The sequence below is a fragment of the Equus asinus genome, chromosome 21 (genome assembly GCF_041296235.1).
Source record: "Equus asinus isolate D_3611 breed Donkey chromosome 21, EquAss-T2T_v2, whole genome shotgun sequence".
NCBI lineage: Eukaryota > Metazoa > Chordata > Mammalia > Perissodactyla > Equidae > Equus > Equus asinus.
In genome coordinates, this window is record NC_091810.1 from 43,057,473 (window position 1) to 43,076,893 (window position 19,421).

Below are 19,421 nucleotides of genomic sequence, written 5' to 3' on the forward strand. Positions count from 1 at the left end.
GAGGAGACCAAGCCCATTGTTGGCCCCAGGTCTTAGAGTATTGAGGTCACAGGGCATTGCACTCTGTCCAGAAAGGTTGGCTCATATTTTATCCTTAAATCCTTTGCAAAGAATCAACACATTCTTTAGGCTGGAATGATAAGAACTTTGTCACTCGCTGCAGAGGCTTTCAGCTCATTTCTCAACTTTGAGGAAGCCTCAGCAAATGTCCTAAAGTACCCTTGAGGTCTGGACACACCGGTTCCTGAACCCTGAAGCAGGGTGCAATCCCCAGAGGCATTCTTCTGCCTCTTCCCCTCCAACCCTGCCCAAGGGGGAACCAGGGAATCCCTTTTACAGAGCGGGGAAAAAAATGCAGGGGCCAGCCTGGTGGTGCAGTGGTTAGGTTCACACATTCTGCTTCAGCGGCCCGGGGTTTGCCGGTTAGGATCCCGTCTGCAAACATGGCACCGCTTGGCATGCCATGCTGTGGCAGGCATCCCACATATAAAAACGTAGAGGAGGATAGGCATGGAGGTTAGCTCAGGGCCAGTCTTCCCCAGCAAAAGAGGAGGATTGGCAGCAGATGTTAGCTCAGGGTTAATCTTCCTCAAAAAAAAAAAAAAAAAAATGCAGAATTTATATCCCACCCAAAGGTTTCTAAGAAGTCAGTAGGAAATGACTGTGAAACCCCAGAACCACAAAGGCCTTGCTCTGGGCCATAGGGCTGTTACTAGGCCACCACTACTGCTTCTGGGCGCCATTGCTGGCATCCTCCAACCAGGGATGTGCAGCTTTGGCCCATTTTCCAGACCTGGGGAGGGGCATGGCATGGTGGGCATATCACTTCTGTGTCTTTTTTGCCAAAAATCCATAACCTGAATCTAATCATGAGAAAACATCCTCTGGGCCCAAGTCTGGCCTTCCCATAAGGGCTACAGAGGCATGATTCTGCCAGCAACGCTCACACTCTTTCAGGAGGTCAAACTCTTGAAGTGCTTCAGCTCTGAGCATCTGGCCCTTTCTGCCTCGACAGAGTAAGAACTTTGCTTGACGTTCAGAAGGCAGATGTAGAGCCAGGGACCGCAAAGAGAGCTAAATATTTGGCTTCCTCTTTCTCTGAAGGTCTGTAGTGCCATGTCTGGGCATGACCAAAATGGGTTTCAGGCAATGGGCTGGCGTTTGCTAAAAGGAACTTATTGGGGTGTGGGTGTGCATTTCTCCTCCTGCCCAAGGTTAAGTAATAGTAACATCCTGTGAGAGAGAACTTGAATGTGGTTTTCTACTAAACTCCAATATTTTAGGGCTATTTATTAGATGTGTTTAATCTGGGGCCAATTTAACCAGTAGCAGACTAATAAAATAAATTTGGGCTTACTGCCAGGACAAATGTTGACTTACCCTTATAATGTTGACTGAAACGAATCACTTTGAAAGTAATTGAGGAGTGAAACTTTAGCCAAAAATACAGCGTCTGAAGCAGTGGTTCTGTTTTATTTTACTGGCATGGCTAAGAGATTATGTTTGTAACCTAGGCGGCTGCTGCTGCTTCAACTCTCAGGGAGTCCCATATTTTACTGAATTATTTCCCAGGGTTCATTTTTTTTTCAGCCCATAAACTATCATTCAGCCAAAATGCATTTCCCCATGGCAGACAAGTAGGACAGGTTACTTTTCCAGTGCGGGGGCAAACATTCAATGATAATAAGAAGAATAAAGATAATAACTTGCTTGAGGTCTTCCTTCAGAAACAAAATGGTATATACCATGACCCTTAGCCCTCTCAGAGGTTATAGTAAAATTAATTGCTTCTCCAGGGTATACTGGATGAAATCCATCTTGCTCGCCCCACACCCTACCTTTCCTTCTTTTTGCCGTTCCATTTATACAAACATTAGGGAGCTGTAGTATTTTGCCAGCATGTGTTTTGGACTTGAAGGAAGCAGAGGAAGGTCTGGAGGAAATGAAGCAGGGATGACCACAGAAATTGCCATAAAGTATGATTTCTTTCTGTCCTTGTTTTTTGTTTGCATTTTATAGGAAGCTGTGTTTGGGGCAGGGACTGAGCATACCTTCAGAGGCTCATGCCAGCATTGTGTGAGCTGTCAAATGACGCCTGATGCCTCTCCCTTAACCAAGGCTCCCATAAAAACAGCACCTCACAGATGGACTTTGGCCAGATGCTGTAGGTGCTGACTGGACTCTTGGTGCTGAGTGGCTCAGGCAAAGGTAGACTTGATACACAGGGAATAAAGATAATCTCTCCAACCTTAATGTGTTCAGTTTTACAGCCCCCAGAGTTGATGGTTTAATTTGTGGATTGGCCCAGACCACCTTGTCACGTCTCCGTCAATTGCTATTTAGCATTTCCATGAGGGGAGGCGGGAGAAATTGTCAGATCCTCAACTCAGCAATCCAACAGCTCGGCCGTGAGACTGAACAAACTCAGAGTGTTTTATGGATTTTATTTATCCAGGTTCTCCTGATCCACATCAGCAAAAAACAGAAAAACAGCATTTGTTTTTTCTTTTAAAGAAGGAAATTGGGATGTTTTCCTTATATCTGATATGGAGAGAGTTGGGCCATTTCATCAGAGGAAATCAAATCTCCCTTGGATGCATAGCTAGGCAACCAGACTTGCAGCTGGAGAAAATAAACACAAGGGTGTGGCCTCCATCTTTGAGATTAACCAAGACAAATGTATCAGGGATCCCTCCAGGAGCCATTCCTGGTAGTTGTCAAAGTCCACAAAGCGTATAGTCCCTTTGTTGAAACTGATAAGCATCTCTAGAGGAAAATTATAGTTCTGGGTTTGAAGACCTGTTGTTCACCTTGTGGATTAGAAACCAATGTAATTCTGAAATGTGTTTGGCCTGATCAATGAAGCCAGGTTTCTGTTGGAATTTGGGTCTCATTATTTGCCTTGCAGCTTCTGGTAACGGATGACACCAGGTCAGTTAGCTCTGTGCCAGGGAAAAGAGAACAAAAAAAAAAATGTAATGGAAATTTTGGAGTTAGAAACCATGTTTTCATTATTATCTTTTCTATTTCCAAAAAAATAAGATGAAGAGTCACTTGCAGGGTCCGAAGAAGCTCCCCTGCCTGTTCCTACAGCCCCTCTCCTCTTGCTTGAACGGCTCTGTGTCTTACATGCCCCTGTGGTGCACTGTACCCTGCCTGCTGCCCGCCTCACCTGCCCCACTCCTTCCATGTTCCAGCCAACGCTGACTCTCTTGGGTACTCTGCCGGGATCAACCTTCTGGTTGTACTTGTTCAGCCAGGAGACATTCCTCTAAGGGTGACAGCTACACACTTCAATGAAGCCCACTTTGCAGATGCTGGGTAAACACTTACAGAATTGGATTTAAAATACATAGTCACAAAGTATCTCTTCCAATATATGTATTAATTACAAAGGGAAGAGTAATAACTTTACAAGGGAGAAATCCACCAGATACCACCTGTATTAGTTTCCTAGCGCTGCTATAACCAAGTATCTCAAGTTGCTGGCTTAGAACCACAGAAATTTATTTCTCACTGTTCTGGAGACTAGAAGTCCAAAATCAAGGGGTTGGCAGAGCCGTGCTCCCTCTGAAACCTGCAGGGGAATCCTTCCTTGCCTCTTCCTAGCTTCTGGTGTTTACTGTCAATCTTTGGTGTTCTTTGGCTTGTAGATGCATCACTCCAATCGATGCATCTGTCATCACACGGCATTCTCCGCGTGTGTCTCTGTCTAAGTTTCCCTTCTTATAAGGACACCAGTGATTGGATTTAGGGCCCACTCTAATCTAGTGTGGCCTCATGCTAACTTGATTACATCTACAAAGATCCTATTTCCAAGTAAGTTCACATTCACAGGTTCAGGGTCTATAGAATTTCAACATATCTTTTTGGGGGCATGCAGTTCAACCCATAATACCACCTTAACCAAGTGGTCAAGGTTAACATCACCAGTAATAAGATATACTGATATCATGTACCCCCTGATATGATGTACCGAGAGGGGCACATCACTTCTGTTGTATTCTTGCCAAAAATACATAATCTGAATCTAACCGTGAGAAAATGTCAGACAAATCTAAATTGAGAGTCATTCTATAAAATAACTCATCATTACTCTTCAAAAGTGTCAATGTCGTGGAAGACAGAGACTGAAGAACTGTCATGGATTGGAGGAAACTATGGCAATATGACAATGAAACATAATGTGGGATTCTGATTGGCTCCTGAAACAGAAAAGGGACATTAGTGGGAAAACTGGTGAAATCCCAGTAACTCCTTAAAAGTTTAGTTAATAATGTTGTAGCAATGTTAATATCAATGTTTATGTAAGATGTTAACATTAGGGGAAGTAGGGTAAAGAGTGCACAGGAACACTCCGTACTATTTTTGCAACTCTACTGTAAATCTAAAATTATTTCAAAGTCCGTTTTTTAAAAAAAGAGAATGCATACATTGAATAATTAGATAAATTCACCTGTTCTTAGAGGCAAAGGGGAGGAAGAGGTGAAATAATCTAGTAAAAACATACCAAGTTTTTACTCATATTTTAGGCTCTGTTAATTGAGAGCTGTCTTTTCACAAAGCACTATGCAATGTGGTCATCTTTTCTCTTGAACAGACTAGTTATCCCTTGAGCAGAATAGTTATCTCTTGGGCACACTAGCGTAGCAGAGGTGTATGGTTCAGTGTATAATCCACATCTTGCCTCTGCCACCTGAGATGTATGACCTGTATAACTACTTATGCTCATTGAACCTCAGCTTACTCATCTGTAAAATGGGGATAAGGATATTACCTCCCTCATGGGATGTTCTGAAAATATGATGAGAAAATCCATGTAAAGCTCCTGGCCCAGTGTCTGACACAGATTGTAAGCAATAAATGATAGCTCTTACCCACAGAATTCTCACTACTGCATTATGAGAGGATTATTTCCCCATTTTTCAGGTGAAGAAACTGGGCAAATAACTTGCCCAGGGTCACCCAGCTGGTAAGTATGAGAGCCAGACTAAGAGAGAGAGAGAGAGAGGTAGGGAGGGAGGTAGGTAGATAGAGAGAGAGATGAATAGGTAGACTTATTTTTTAAAAATATGGCTCATTCTCAACCATTTAGTTAGAAAAACATTAACCAAGAGGGAAAATCTGCAGGAATTCTTTGAGGGGCAAGATACAAAATAAGCTGTCAGGTCTGCCCAAAGGGGATGAGTGGGACCATTTGAAGTAAAGCTTATGGCTTGGAAGGAGGTAGAGGCAGGAGTAAAAGAATTGGCCGATGAGTCACTGAGAGACACTGAAAGGGTCGGGTGGGAAGGCCTTGACAGTAGGAGGGGTCAAAGGAAGTGAGGACACAAGAATATTTGTTGTGACCTAGAAGTTTTGAAGGGTGAGAATCTTGGGCATAAACTGTTAAACACTGTGGACCATCCTTTGGCCCTAAGGAAGGGGAGGTAATGTTGAAGCAAATGTAGAGTAATGCGTGGGAGTGAGGATCTGACAAGGATGGGAGTCTTAGCCTTCTTAGTAGAAGATGATGCCTTTGTAGGAATGGAAAGAAAAGCATGAATTTGGGAGGCAGTCGTGGGGAAAGCAAAGCGTACTCACAAAATAAATAGGACAGAACAGAGGTTTCCTCTCCGTGGGCAGTCTGATCTTGAATGCCCTATTTTCTCTGGCTATTTCTACGGTAAATCAAGAGTTGAACTCTGCCAGATTGTTTTACGTCCTGGCATTTAGTGATCAGGAGACTGTTGATGGGTTTCTTAATGAGAGCAAATAGAAAAAGTCAATAGAATAAAACAGACTTTGGGGAGTCTGGCAGCCAGATTGGTGCCTCTCCTTGGGGTTGCCTATCTTTAATTGTTCAAGGTAGCTCTCCCAGCTTTCAATTTCCCAGCCATGTAGACCTTTCTCTATTATGGCTAATGCTAGTTGCGAATTATTGAAATTCAGTACTGGATTTTTTTCATTTTACCAGGTTTATTCTAATTGCATTTGATTGTAGATGATGTCTGTCTCTTTAGTTTCCTTTCTCAATAGGCCCTCACTAACAACTGGAGTAAAAACCTCAGATGGCACCTGTCTGCTCCACTTGAGCATTCACTGGTACATTTGTGAAACGGTTTTCTGTCTATTAAAATAAATCTGTTTATTATTGGAGAATTCTGACTGCATACTGAGTCCCCTGTGCCCAGCCTTCAGCTTTGACAGTTACCAGCCTGTGATCAGTCCTGTTTCTTACACATCCCCTTTCCCCAGCCCCATATTACTGTGAAGCAGACCCCCAGCAGCATATCGGGTTTTTTTTCCTTCCTCTCCCCAAAGCCCCACAGTACATAGTTGTGTATTTTAGCTGTGGGTCCTTCTGGTTGTGGCATGTGGGACACCGCCTCAGCATGGCTTGATGAGCAGTGCTAGGTCCCCACCCAGGATCCGAACCGGTAAAACCCTGCGCCGCTGAAGCAGAGCACGCGAGCTTAACCACTCAGATATGGGGCTGGCCCCAAGCATATCATTTTTAATGACCTTTATTTGTATATATTACTGGTCAGGGAAAGTTTGTGCTATATTCAGGCTGACTTGTTTGGAAAGTTAAGGGGATAAAATGCTGTAGGATAGGGTTTACTCACAAAACGTAAGTCAGATATATCCCCTGCTTACCAGGGGAGGACCCTGCATGCCTGGCTACAAGAAGACGATACACATCGATCCTATGCCATCTGGTGGTGCCTGAAGACTATCTAAGAGTGCCTGTGGGAGGGTGCCCTGCCTGGGAGTGTCATCTTTGGGTATGTCGGAGTAGAAAGCTGAGGCTGAGGACCACTGACCCAGGATACGACCCTGTGAAGCCGGCTGTAGAATAGAGCAGTGGTCAGCAAACTATGGCTCTTGTGCCAGATGTGGCCCACTTCCTATGGCCCTCATGCTAAGAATGGTTTCTGTATTTTTTAATGGTTGAAAAAAAGTAAAAAAGAATATTTTGTGATGTGAAAATTATATGAAATTCGAATTTTTGTGTCTATAAATAAAGGTTTCCTGAAACATAAGCACACTCATTTATTTACATACTGTTTATGGCTGATGGCAGGGATAAGTAGTTGTGACAGAGAGTGGATGGCCCGCAAAGCCAAAAATAGTTACCATCTGGCCCCTTGCAGAAAAAGTTAGCCAAGTCCTGGTGTAGGGCATGGGCTCTGGAGCCAGCCTGCCTAAGTTTAAGTCATGGCCACGTTTTTTAGCTGAGTGACTTTAAGCAAGTTGCCCACTCCATGCCTCAGTTTCCCCATCTTTAAAATGAGGATGACAATAGTAGCTACCCTGCAGGGATGTTAGAAGGAGTAAATTAGTAAATATCTGTAAAGCAATGAGAAGAGTCCCTACAATAAGTATGAACTCATTATTATTATTTAATAATGCTAGCTCTTTCTCGATCACTCTGAGATTGTGACTTCCTGTTTAACATGAGGATGAGGAAAGCCTCCTAGAGGGTTACTGGGTGGATGAAATGTGACTTCTGGGTGTGCAGTTCCCAGCACACCTCCTGTCACACAGATGGAGCCCTGTATAAGGCTTCCCTGATAATTCCAAACATTTGAAAGACTTTTCTACGACTCTATCCACTCGTGGACAAAAAGCGTCTGCTGGTACAGTCGATCATCACGTCTCCTTCGCTCCTGGCCAGTGTAGAGCAGGGGTGCCCTGCAGTAGAGCAGGGAGTCCTATAGCAGTCCGGTGGCTGCATTTCTGGCCCTTCTTGGGCTATGTTTGTGGCTTAGTGAAAGCAGAGTCTAAGGGCAGCTACAGACATAATGTGGAAACCCTCCTACTGTTCCCCAACCTCACTCCGGCTGCAAAAATGAAGAGCAGGGAGAATGAATAAGGGTTTCCTGAATGCCATGTCTATTAGGATGGAACTATTTTTGAAGGAATAAAGAATTGTGCTAGATCATATTGATATGATAGGCATTTTCTTACATTGCACATAATCTGCTTTGGTTTTTATCTCTGGGGCGGAAGAGTGAGGAGAGGATAAAAATCATTGCATTCCCTGAGGAAGGAATATTAAAATCTATTCAATTAAATCTCACATTAAAAATAAAATTGCATGGAATGCTTTATTTCTCTTTGTAATTCAGGCACAAGATATTTTAAATTGTTAGTAATTTATTTTTATTTTATTTATTTATTTTTTAGAGGACGATTAGCCTTGAGCTAACTGCTGCCAGTCCTCCTCTTTTTGCTGAGGAAGACTGGCCCTGAGCTAACATCCGTGCCCATCTTTCCTCTACTTTATATGTGGGACGCCTGTCACAGCATGGCTTGCCAAGCAGTGCCATGTCCACACCTGGGATCTGAACTGGCAAACCCCAGGCTGCCAAAGCGGAGCATGTGCACTTAACCGCTGTGCCACTGGGCCAGCCCTTTAAATTGTTAAATCAATTCCTTTATGAGAAAATACAACCTCTATGTCCTTCTTCAGTCTATTCCCTTCCTCCCACCTGTCTCTTCTTTTTTCCTTCCTTTATTTTTCCCCTTCTTGTACTCTGAAAAGATGAGGGGAAAACATTTGATAAAAGTCAATACTCACTTATGATAAAAATTCACAGCATACTTAGCATAGAAGGGAACTTTCTTTACTTGATAAAGGGTGTCTCTTCCATGCTTTCAGCAAACACAATACTTAAAGATGAAATCTTCATAATAATCACTTTAGAATCAGGAATTAGACTAGTATACCCACTGTCTCAGCTTGTAATCAACAATATACAGGTGGTCCTAGCCAGTGCAATAAGACAAGAAAAACAAGCTATAAAGCCTGGAAAAGATGCAACAAAACTCTTGTTATTCAGAAAGTACTGTCTGCAGTGAATACTCAATGCCTTTTTCTTTTTTCTCTTCTTGTTTTTTTAACTTCTTTGGAAGATGCGCTTCTGCCCTGTCTTAAAATTCCAGGGTGGGGGTGGTATCTGCACTTGAAATAGGGCGCCTTGCTCTTGCGTTTAGTATTGACCTGGCCCAGCTTGGTCTGGCAGGTGAGTTGTTGGACTAGGAAGCCTCTGCAGGTTGTAGTCTGTCATCTCTCCATAAAGCCCGAAAGCATTTCTGGTATTGCATTTGCTAGTTTTCAGTAGAGCTATTTAACTGGAATCTGGAAACATTTTCCCTGAGGGCTCTTTTTAGACAGCAGTTAAATGTAGCTGGAGACATACTGAGTAAATGGAAAAGAAAAATCAAATTAGGCCAAGAATTTTTTTCAATCTCCTATTCTCACTGAAGCCCTCAAGGAGAACTTCATAATTCATGCTTTGCTCATGTGAGTCAGGCACAAAGCCTCCTCCATAGATCCAATAACCTGTAAATGTTCTGGTTTTGAAATTGAACCTGCTCACTTTCCTGGATCACAGCACTAAATCATACAGCAATGATTTCTGGTTCGATTGTTCATTACTTGGGAATGTCAGATTTCCGAGAGCAGCCCCATGTTTACTTCCAAATGGGCAATGCCTTAGGAGAGGAGTTTTAATTATAATCTCATGTAGCAGCATTGCACACAACCTGGTGAGGGGCTGGCATTTGCATTGTGCATACATCTTGTAGCTATGCAGAAAACACTCCTCCAACTGGGTCATGAAAATGGGCGGCAAAGTCAGCCGAACCTTAGAAAAGATGACACAGCAAGTGAAACAGAGCTGAATCTTCCCCCTTCCTGCCAAGCATGCAAAGCTCCCTACCCCTTTTTAAAGCAAGAGAACCCAATTGGCATTTGCCTTTCAACCTCCCCATTCTGAAACAGAATCTGTGACCCAGCAGCTTTAGCCAGGAGACCCAGGAGTCTCCAGGCTGTGAGGTGGATGCAGGATTATCTGAGACCAAAACCCCTCCCCCAGGAAATCACCCCTCTCCTCACTTGCTGCAGTGCAGTGTGTGCCACCGAAGGTAGTGATATCACAACTCTGGCATTTCCAGCTCAAAGCGGGAGCCATTTAGAGAAATTCAGGGGATGCTCAGGAGGCTTTGTGTGTATGTGTGTGTGTGTGTCTGGAGATTCAGTATGCCTGTGGTGTAGCTCTGACGTAAAAAATATTCTAAAAATCTCCTCTGGGCGCAGATGCTCAGGAGCCAGGCACTGGACAGGGAGCTTCCTGAAGGGCACTGTCACCTGGAGGCAGAAGGGCTATTGGATCTTTGTCTTCAGCACTTAAATAATTGTAATGTGATGTCTCTCATGTTGAGAGATTCATCCTTTGTATTTTGGAACTGAGCCTTCCCAGTGTTCAGAGAGTTTCCTACTGTCCAGCTCAGCATGCCAAGAAGCTGAAGAGGTGCCCGGCAGCCCTGATTCATTCTCTGTCTTGGAAAAGTATTTCACTGCTTCGAGATATCGTGAAGTCACTCCTTGGCCATGTTGTGGAATTCTTTTGCACCTTTTTTTTTTTTCAGTCTTTTAATTTTTTTATTTAAATGCCAGAAAGGTTGGGTCTGTTTCAAAGAAGGCTTCTGATTTCTGAGGCTGGCAAGGGCGTAAAATGACTTGAGAGTTTCTCGGCAGAATTCCAAATTCAGGCAGGATTTTTCCAAGCACCTACTGTGTTCAAAACATGCTGCAGGGATGTCCTGGAGAATCTGAAGTTCTGGCTTAAACCTTGAAACTTTGAAAGCAATGCCTGAAACAGAAAGATGAGCATCTTGAGTCTCCCTCTGGAAATGATTGAGATTCGCCACAATTGGCAAGTTTGGCTTTTTCCGTCAAAATTTGCTGTCTCCATGTGCTGTCCAGCATCTACTGCAGGTCAGATGGAGCTTAGGAAGACAAGGGTAACTGTTCTTTGTCTTTGTAAAATGTTTATCTGTCATCTCTCTCTTTCCCACAGCCTGTTGTTCTTATTTATGTAATTCTTGTCTGCAAAGTCATTGGAATGGGTAGGCTCCCTCTCCTTGCATATTTGCAAGTGTTTTATGTGGCAGTCATGTTCAAAATTTGTGGCTATATATATAGTATAAAAATCAGTGTCCATGGTTGGGTTTTCTCTCTGTACATTTTCTTTTACTGTCTGGTTGTTATTTATACGTATTAGTGTGTGCATTTGAAATATACTGTAGATACAAAGATGCTTTCTTAAGAGCCCAGTAATACAGGAACTTTCTTTTAAAAATCTATATTTTTTTTAATTTAATGAACTAAAAAATATTCTTTGTGCTTTAGAAAAGCCATTGCATAAAAGAAATTTGGAGAGCAGCTTCAGGCAAGGTGAGGTAAAGGTTTTTTAAAAGATGAGACCAGAAGCATCAAAAGACAACTGCCTGACAAGGTCATTGGATGGGAAATCTGAGGCAGCTTTTCTCTGTAGGAGGGGTGGAGGAGAATGATACTACTAAGTGGAGGCTTCCGAATTAAAAGCTGGCAGATATTGAGGGTTAGGGGTATGGAGCAGATCCCTGCCCATTTCCTGTCCCCCAGAGGCTGCTTCTGTTGACATCCCTGTGCCATTGCTCTTTCCCTGGCTCCTAAGCCAGGTCATCTCTGCACAGCTGGAGTGAAACGGGGCACGGTTTGCATTCCACAGATCGGTGTGCAGCCAGCACCTCATGGAGGGGGGACACAACTGTATGGTAGAGTTATGTTGTCTTCGTAATTGACCTTGACATTCTCCTTTCCTTTTTTTTTTTTTCAACCATACAGGAGCCTAGTAATAAACGGGTCAAACCCCTTTCCAGAGTCACATCACTAGCAAACCTCATCCCACCAGTGAAGGCTACACCGTTAAAGCGCTTCGGCCAAACCCTGCAGGTAAGGTCACAGTGGGCTCATGTTTGCAGAAAACCATGTTGTACAGGAGGGGACATCCCCGTCCTACCCAGAACCTACTCTGGTTTCAGGTAGACCTGAGTCAATGCTTATTTTAATAGAAGAGAGCAAGTGAGGGGACTGAAAGGAAGAGGTGTTTTCAAGTTGTAAACTGGAGTCAGGTGGAGTCCTTCGAGGGGTGACTTGAACAGTCATCTCTGTTGGGTCTTTCCTCACAATTGTATTTCAGTCCTGTGCCCCATCCAGACACACTTTTACAGGTTTTGTCCTAAAATATCTATGGGCCTCCTCAGGAAACTACATGATGTGAGCCGGAAGGCAGGAGAGCCTGGTGGCTTAGACCAGGGTCTGCAAACTATAGCACGTGGAAAAAAATTGAGCCTACTCCCTGCTTTCTTATGGCCCACAAGCTAAGAATGGTTTTAACGTTTTTAAATGGCTAGGAAAAAAATCAAAGGAGGAATGATCTTTTATGACACATGAAAATTATATGAAATTCAAATTTCAGCATCCATAAATAATGTTTTGTTGGAACATAGGCATGCTAAATGTTTATGTGTTGTCTATGGCTGCTTTTGTACTGCAATGGCAGAGTCAAGTCCTTGTACCAGAGACCATATTGCCCACAAGGCCTAAAATATTTACTCTCTAGCCCTTTACAGAAGATGTTTGCTGACCCCTGGATTAGAACAAGGGCCCTAGAATGAAATATCTCAGTTCTGACCTCAGCTCTGTCACTCAAAGACTTTGTCACTTTGGGCAGGTGACTTAACATCTCTGGGTCTTGCTTTCATTCCTAATGGATAAATTGGAGATGATGCTACCAGGTCTTTTATAGAATCACTGTAAAGATTCATAAGATAGTGCATTTAAAGGACTGTATTGCTAACAAAACTATACGAAGCCCTTTGTTAGCAAACACTAATTTACTAGTTAGCTAAGTAGTAAATATTAGCTACCATAATAGTTCTTTGGCTAATAAGTGGTTGTATTCAGTCTTGTTCTTAAACTCCTGATAACATTTATCTTTTAAGGTGAAAATTGAGATTTGTCCAAGGCCTTGGACCAAATTTGATAATCATAAAGATCCTCTTGTAGACGGAAGCCCGCAAAAGTCATGCCATGAACAGGCTCACCTTGTTTAGCTAAGAAGTAGTCTTGAGCCTGCCACTTCTTACTTGTCGTGAATGCTGTTGCTTAGCAGTATTTTATCTTGGCTGACTGAGTCATTAAGAAAATTGTGGACCAGAACCTAAGGCATGTCCCGTGCTATGAAAATCTATGATTTGAGAACTATTTGAGGTCTCCCTCATGCCATCCTGTCGTTGCTTCCACGCTGTTCAGCCAATATGCCGTGACCCTGCAGAGCCTAAGCTGTTCTCGCCACTCTCCTGTGGATGCCATCCCTCTCCGATGTTTATCCCCTGCCCTGCCCATTCCTTTGTTAACTCTGCTGGCAGTTTCTCCTGAATGAATCTCATCACCTAATAAGCTATAGGTTTGGCTCTGTCTCTCTCAGTGCTTAGGCCTCTGAGCCCCTGCTTATCCTCTGATCCCCTTTGTGGGGGAATGGAGAAAAAAAAATAAGGTTGTCTGGGGGAGCCAGATGAAGGGCTTTGAAGCTAGTGAAGAAAAATGTGTTTACTTTTTGTCCCCTGTGACCAGTCCCTCAGCCCTCTAGCCAAGTTCATCACAGGCTTCCCCTGGAAGATTCATCACCACCCTAGTCCTGCACATCTGGTCTTTCACTGAGTTCTGCTTTTTGAAAATTCTTAGCCTGTCTACTGCCATTTCACCCTTCCCTTTCCATCCCAGTGGCTGCGGCTCAGGTTCACCCCATAGTTATTCCTTCCCTTGATTACGAGATCTCCACGTTGCCAGTCACCTCCTCCTGTTGTCTCTCCTAGGAGAGTCTACCCTCTGCCCCGAGAAGACTTCCACAAGTATTGAGTGGGCCCTCCTCGTGCACCAGGCTCTTCTTCCTGCCCTCACATTGCTTACATCCTAGATAGAGTCGCCTTCTGGTAGATTTATGGCCACATCTGGCCCTCAAGTTGTGTTTTGTTTGGCTGCATAGTGTTTTGAGCTAACGTTTAAAAATCAAAGCAGTCCATATAACAATCTAGAGTTCTGGCTTCTCTTGAGGAATTGGAAGGCTTGGCAGTGCTGGGCCCGTGTTGCCACATGGCAGTAATGAACTGGACCTGACTAGCCAGCCAACTGTCATCTACAAATGTCCCCACATCTCCTGATGACACCTAGCCCATAAACTCCATGTTTGTGCTCCTGGATCTAGGGGGAGCACTGTCTATGCCTCCCGCCACAGCCCAGCCCTGACTGCATATTGCTGTAAGATCCTCCATTGTCGCAGCTTCGATATCTTCCCTGTGGCTTCCCAGGCAACCTTTATTTCTTTTCCCCTGTTTCTGCCCTACACGGGCAACACTGCAGGAAATATTTCATCACCTTGAAAATTTGCATTGACCTAAAGAACTGAGACAGACAGAAAGCAAGCCATGTCTGAAATCCAACAGACTGAGGCCAAGCAAGGATGAGAGAGCCAGACTTGAGGGAGGGATCTGACATGTGGAAAGTAGTTTCTAAAACCCTAAAGACTTTTTTGGCAAAATAATTTTTTTATTTACTTTTTTCAAATATCATGACAAATAGCTAACCCCAGGCTCCATTTTTTGGGCAGAAATGACCTGGCAGAAGCAGAACGGTTATTCGTAATAACTGTTATGCACATAAACATGGAGAGAACCTGAGCAAGGTGCATATATTTTGTGTGTCCTTGGGGGACAGCGAATGGAAATATGCCCCTGAGGTTGTATGCAGAGTTAGACAGCCATGTTTGAAGGGTGATTTACAAAGCACGGAGAATGCCGTCTTATCTTATTACCCCAAATAGCTCCCTGTCAGTAACCTTGGTGCGTGCAGTGCAAGTTCTGCAGAATTATTTCCTAGCATCCCAGTAGTTTCCTCATGACTTTATTGCTTCCCTCACTAGCTCGAATGGAATAGGGTGCTGGTGTAGCCTGAGGAGCAGGGAGGAGGAGGGGGAAGAGGAGGCCCCAAAGGGGTACTCAGTGGGCCAACTTCACTTCCCATCTCATTTTATCTTGGTGCCCATTCCAAAAGAGGAGGAACAGAGAATAGGGAGTGTAGGAGCTACCCCAAACCTCTCAGCAGTCATTCATTCCTTACCCATATGTATGTATTATTTATGTCTTTTCTACTTCCAAAAGCAACCCAAGGCTGTAATTGAGCAGCTTGGTCCTCTGTCGCAGTGTCCCTTGTCCCTGGTTCCTGGCACCATATGGACGTACATATCCCTTTGAATATCCAGTCATGCCTCTCAGGTTGAGTTCCTTTTATTCTAGAAGAAGAGATGACTTAGGCCCAAAGTCATGCTTTACCCAAACACAATGCTTTAATCGATAAGGGAACACTTAGCCGTCTTTCCTCTAGTTCCACGGGAGACCACAGTTTAGTCCAGGAGGATATCAGGAGAGCTCGGGCCTGACAACCTCTTCCAAAAAGGTTGAAAACCCAGCCACAAATACAAGTGGTCTTTGCAGCAACAGTTTGGCAAGACACTGCAGGACTTGTTCTCTTTGCCTCCTCCGTGCCCCGTGTGGACCGGGGGCTTAGGCCTCAGCACAAAGGCGGCATTTGTGGAAGCTGGAGAGTGACGGGCGACTGCGTGGCGCTCTATCTGCTTCTCACCAGGGGAAGTTAGCGCTGCTGGTAGACTGGAGCACAGATGTCTGGATCCCTCTGGGCCTATAAATCCCCTCACTGGCCTGCCCGAGAGGAAAATCTGCCTAGCTCTGAAACAGGCCTGCATGCACTGCTCCTCGTGTGAAGTGAGGAAGGAGAACTTGCCTTTGGAAGTCTCCTCCCCCGTCACAGCTGTGTGGGGCTGGTGGACTCATTTGAGCTGAGTCCAAGTGCATACTATGGAATGCTGTGTATGTTACACTGTGATTGAGCCCTGCGTTTTCTTTGAACATGAGCTTTATTGCTTTTCCATTATAAGAGTGTATGTTCATTATGGAAAAATACAAAAAAGGAGAAAGAGAAAAGATTCCACTCCAAAACAACTCCTGTTAATATTTTAATAATTTCCTTCCAGTGTTATTCTAGGTATATCTAGCTAACTTAGATGCTCTGAGCCTAACTTGGGGTTACTCACAGTCTGTCCAGCCTTTGTGTGATCTGTTCACTTTGGATTTAAACCTCCAATCCAACTGTGGATGATCAGTTTCTCTTGCATCTCTGTTGGTCTCGGCCTCACATATTTCCAAGTTATGCAGTTAGTTGTATAAAAGTTCCTCTTCATCATTGTTACAGCCTCTTGGGAAAATTGTGCCTTTTATTAAAGTTAAATAACCCAGTTTATTTATTTATTTTTTTAAAAAATTTTATTTTTCCTTTTACTCCGAAAGCCCCCCGGTACATAGTTGTGTATCCTTAGTTGTGGGTCCTTCTAGTTGTGACATGTGGGATGCCGCCTCAGCATGGCCTGACGAGTGAAGCGGAGGGCGCAAACTTAACCACTTGCCCACGGGGCCGGCCCCTACCCACTTTATTTCTTTTAAGGCTCTTTGTCTTGGGTTTTGTCTTTTTGTTTGTTTGTTTTTTGCATTTTGTCTGTTGTGTTTTGTTCCATCTCTTCTATTTTCATCCTCCCTTTGTCATTTAGCTGGATCAGAATTTTGTTATGGCTTAAAAGAAATATTATATAACAATTACTCCTGGAAAACATGTTAATGGACTGAGTATATATTATTCCAATGTGTTGATGTGATGTATTTTACATAACCAGTCTCTTATTAATGGATATTTAGGCTGTGAATATTTTTATATTATTAAGTAACTCTGTATCGAATGTCTTTTGAAGGCATGTTCCTATTTTTTTAATTACCTTCATTAAAAATTGAAAAATATAGAGAAGCACAGAAAAGGGAGTAAAAGTCCCTTGTAATCCCATCTCTCCATCACCAAAAAACTTCTGTTAACGTTTTGGCACATAGCCAGGCAATCTTTTCTTTTACTATGTACCTGGGTGTCTATTTTTTAAAAACAAAATCATAATCATGCCGTATATGCTATTTTTTAACTTACTTTTGTCTCAACAGTATAAAATAACCTTACAATATGATGATATATTTTGTGTCATTAAATATTTTTCACAGACCCTATTCTTAATGGGTTCATAGAGTGTTTCATCAAAAGGATATACCGTTTTGTTGAATGAATCTTCTATTGTTGAACATTTGTTTCCATTTTTCCACCATTATGGATAACACTGCTTTAAACTTCCTGATCACAGATCTTGTATGTGTCTGTATTTCTTTCTTTCATTAGATTATATTCCCAGAAGTGGAGTTCTGGTCAAAAGGTGTGAACACTAAAGGCATTTAATATCACTAGAGTTAGGCCTCTATTCTTGATGTGTATCTATTCTTGGACAGAATTGCTTCTCTGTGTCCTCACATCCTAATTCTAGACTCATAGTCACATTTCTCCCTCTCTACCAGTTTTTTCCTCTGCTGTGACATCTTCACAAGATGGCTTTTCCCAGGGGCCCCTTGACTTTTCCACGCAGGCGAAGGTTGTCTCTTACTTTTCTTTGTATCCACAGTACCTGACACTACACATTACTTAGGATGTGCTTAGAAATTGGTGATTACTACAGTCATGCTTAACAACAGGGATATCTTCTGAGAAATGCATCGTTAGGCAGTTTTGTCGTGTGAAAATCCTAGAGTGTACTTATAGAAACGTCGATGGTATAGTCTACTACAAATCTAGGCTGTGTGGTACTAATCTTATGGGACCACTGTGATATACGCGGTCCATTGTTGACCGAAATGTCATTAGGTGGCACATGAACTGTATTAGTATCACTTTTATTACTAGAAAAGGTGGCCATTGCTCTTCCTAGTGGCTCTCCAGGAGCTTACAGTGGGTGCCTACTTAGTAATATTATATAACTGGGCTACTTCTCAATAGAAAATGAGCCCCCTCCCCCACATGTATCCCCTGAGGGAGGATTGTTGAGGCTAAAGGAGGGTTTCTGGTAAATACAGTTTCTGATTGCTCCATTCCCTGGCCTTTAGATCTGGAAATTATTTCATGTAACTCAGACACAGCATAAAATATGATATATTCATGTTCTCCATTAATATTTTCTATATCTACTGTGTTATTTGTTCTGCTCTAGACTTGTTGGGGAAGTAGTCAATATGAAAAAGGAGACAGTGCCTGCTCTTGAGAAGGCAAAATTTACTTGGTAAAAGTTGTCTAAGATATATTAGCAAGTGAAAAAAAGGGGAATTCAAAACCATTGTATCCCAATTAATAAAACACACCCATAATAGTGTGTGTATAGGAAAAAACCAGGAACATCATCAAATTCTAATAGAGGCTATCTCTTGGGAATATGACTATAAGAGACTTTCACACTTCTTTTGTTTCTGTCTTGTGTTCTCCTCCTTTTTCCCCACTGCATAAGAGTTACAAATCAGTAGAGAATGAATAAACAGCCTCGAACTATTTACTTTTACTTTTTATATTATATATTTCTATCATGCTTGAATTTTTTAAATAATTATATATTACCTTTGCAACCAGATAAAAATGTGTGAGATTTGAAAATCTTATATGATAAAATATACTAGAGAAAGGGAGCTTCATAATGGCCTGTGGGGGAAGGAAAGCTAGCTGGCAAGGGTGGAAGGGTTTGTGTTGGGCCTAGAATGGCTCAGCGATGATGCGGATGAAGAGGAGAAAGGGCATTTCAGGTTTGCGGAAGGAGTGTGAGAAGACTGATGTCATCTAGATATGAGAAGTAAGTAGGAAGAGTACCCAGGCACTTAATGTGCTGGCAACCATGACTTTCCTCTCCAAGGACCTCAAACTTAGTTCTTTGGTCCGAGGTCATCTACTGCCTACTGACAAAAGTCTTTGGTCCCAAGGTATTTGGCAGATATAGTGATGAGCTTGGGATGTGTATGTGTGTGTGTGTGTGTGTGTGTGTGTTTGGAGAAGTGACTAGAAATCATACTGCCTTGCTGTCTGGAAGGTAAGGGTATAGCTGAGAAGTGACCTGTATTCCCTGTCAAGAGGAGCTCCTAACTTTATGTTGTGCTTTACTATTTCTGAATAATAGTAGACCATGGTAATTGTTGACTATTGTAACTTAAAGCTTGTCAGTTTTTATTTAGTAGTAATAACTTCCATTAGTTGAGTATTTACAAAGAGCTAGGTTCTGTGAAAAGTACTTTATGTTCCTGGCCTCAATTCATCTCTGAAACTCTGCAAGGTAGGATTCATCACCACTTTATAGGGGAAAAATCTGAAGGTTGAAAAATGTACCCAAGGTCACACAGCTGTTTAGTGCTGGTGCTGAGATTCTGTAGGGTTTCACAGTGCCTCTCCTGTAATAGGCTTTTCCAGAAAGTTAGTTTGGTCATAATTAAAGCTGCAGTTTGCCAGGATCTGAAAATAATGGCCAGACTTTGGGTCCAGAGCATCCCACTTCGCAGCTGTTCCTTACTCTTTGTTTGCGCGTGGGGTGGGGCGAGTCATCATTTCCGTTCCAGCTCATGGAATATTTTACCATTAA

The 19,421-nt window shown here is 42.8% G+C and overlaps 1 protein-coding gene across 5 annotated transcripts in view; it reads left to right on the forward strand.

Moving 5' to 3' along the window:
* ARHGEF3 (Rho guanine nucleotide exchange factor 3) overlaps nt 1–19,421 on the forward strand; it is a 284,203-nt gene that overhangs the window by 233,268 nt on the left and 31,514 nt on the right. For all 5 annotated transcript variants that reach the window (XM_044754094.2, XM_070493511.1, XM_070493509.1 and 2 more), the window contains one exon: nt 11,660–11,767. In XM_044754094.2, coding sequence (XP_044610029.1) covers nt 11,660–11,767 — 108 coding nt within the window. The remainder of the gene's footprint in view (nt 1–11,659; nt 11,768–19,421) is intronic.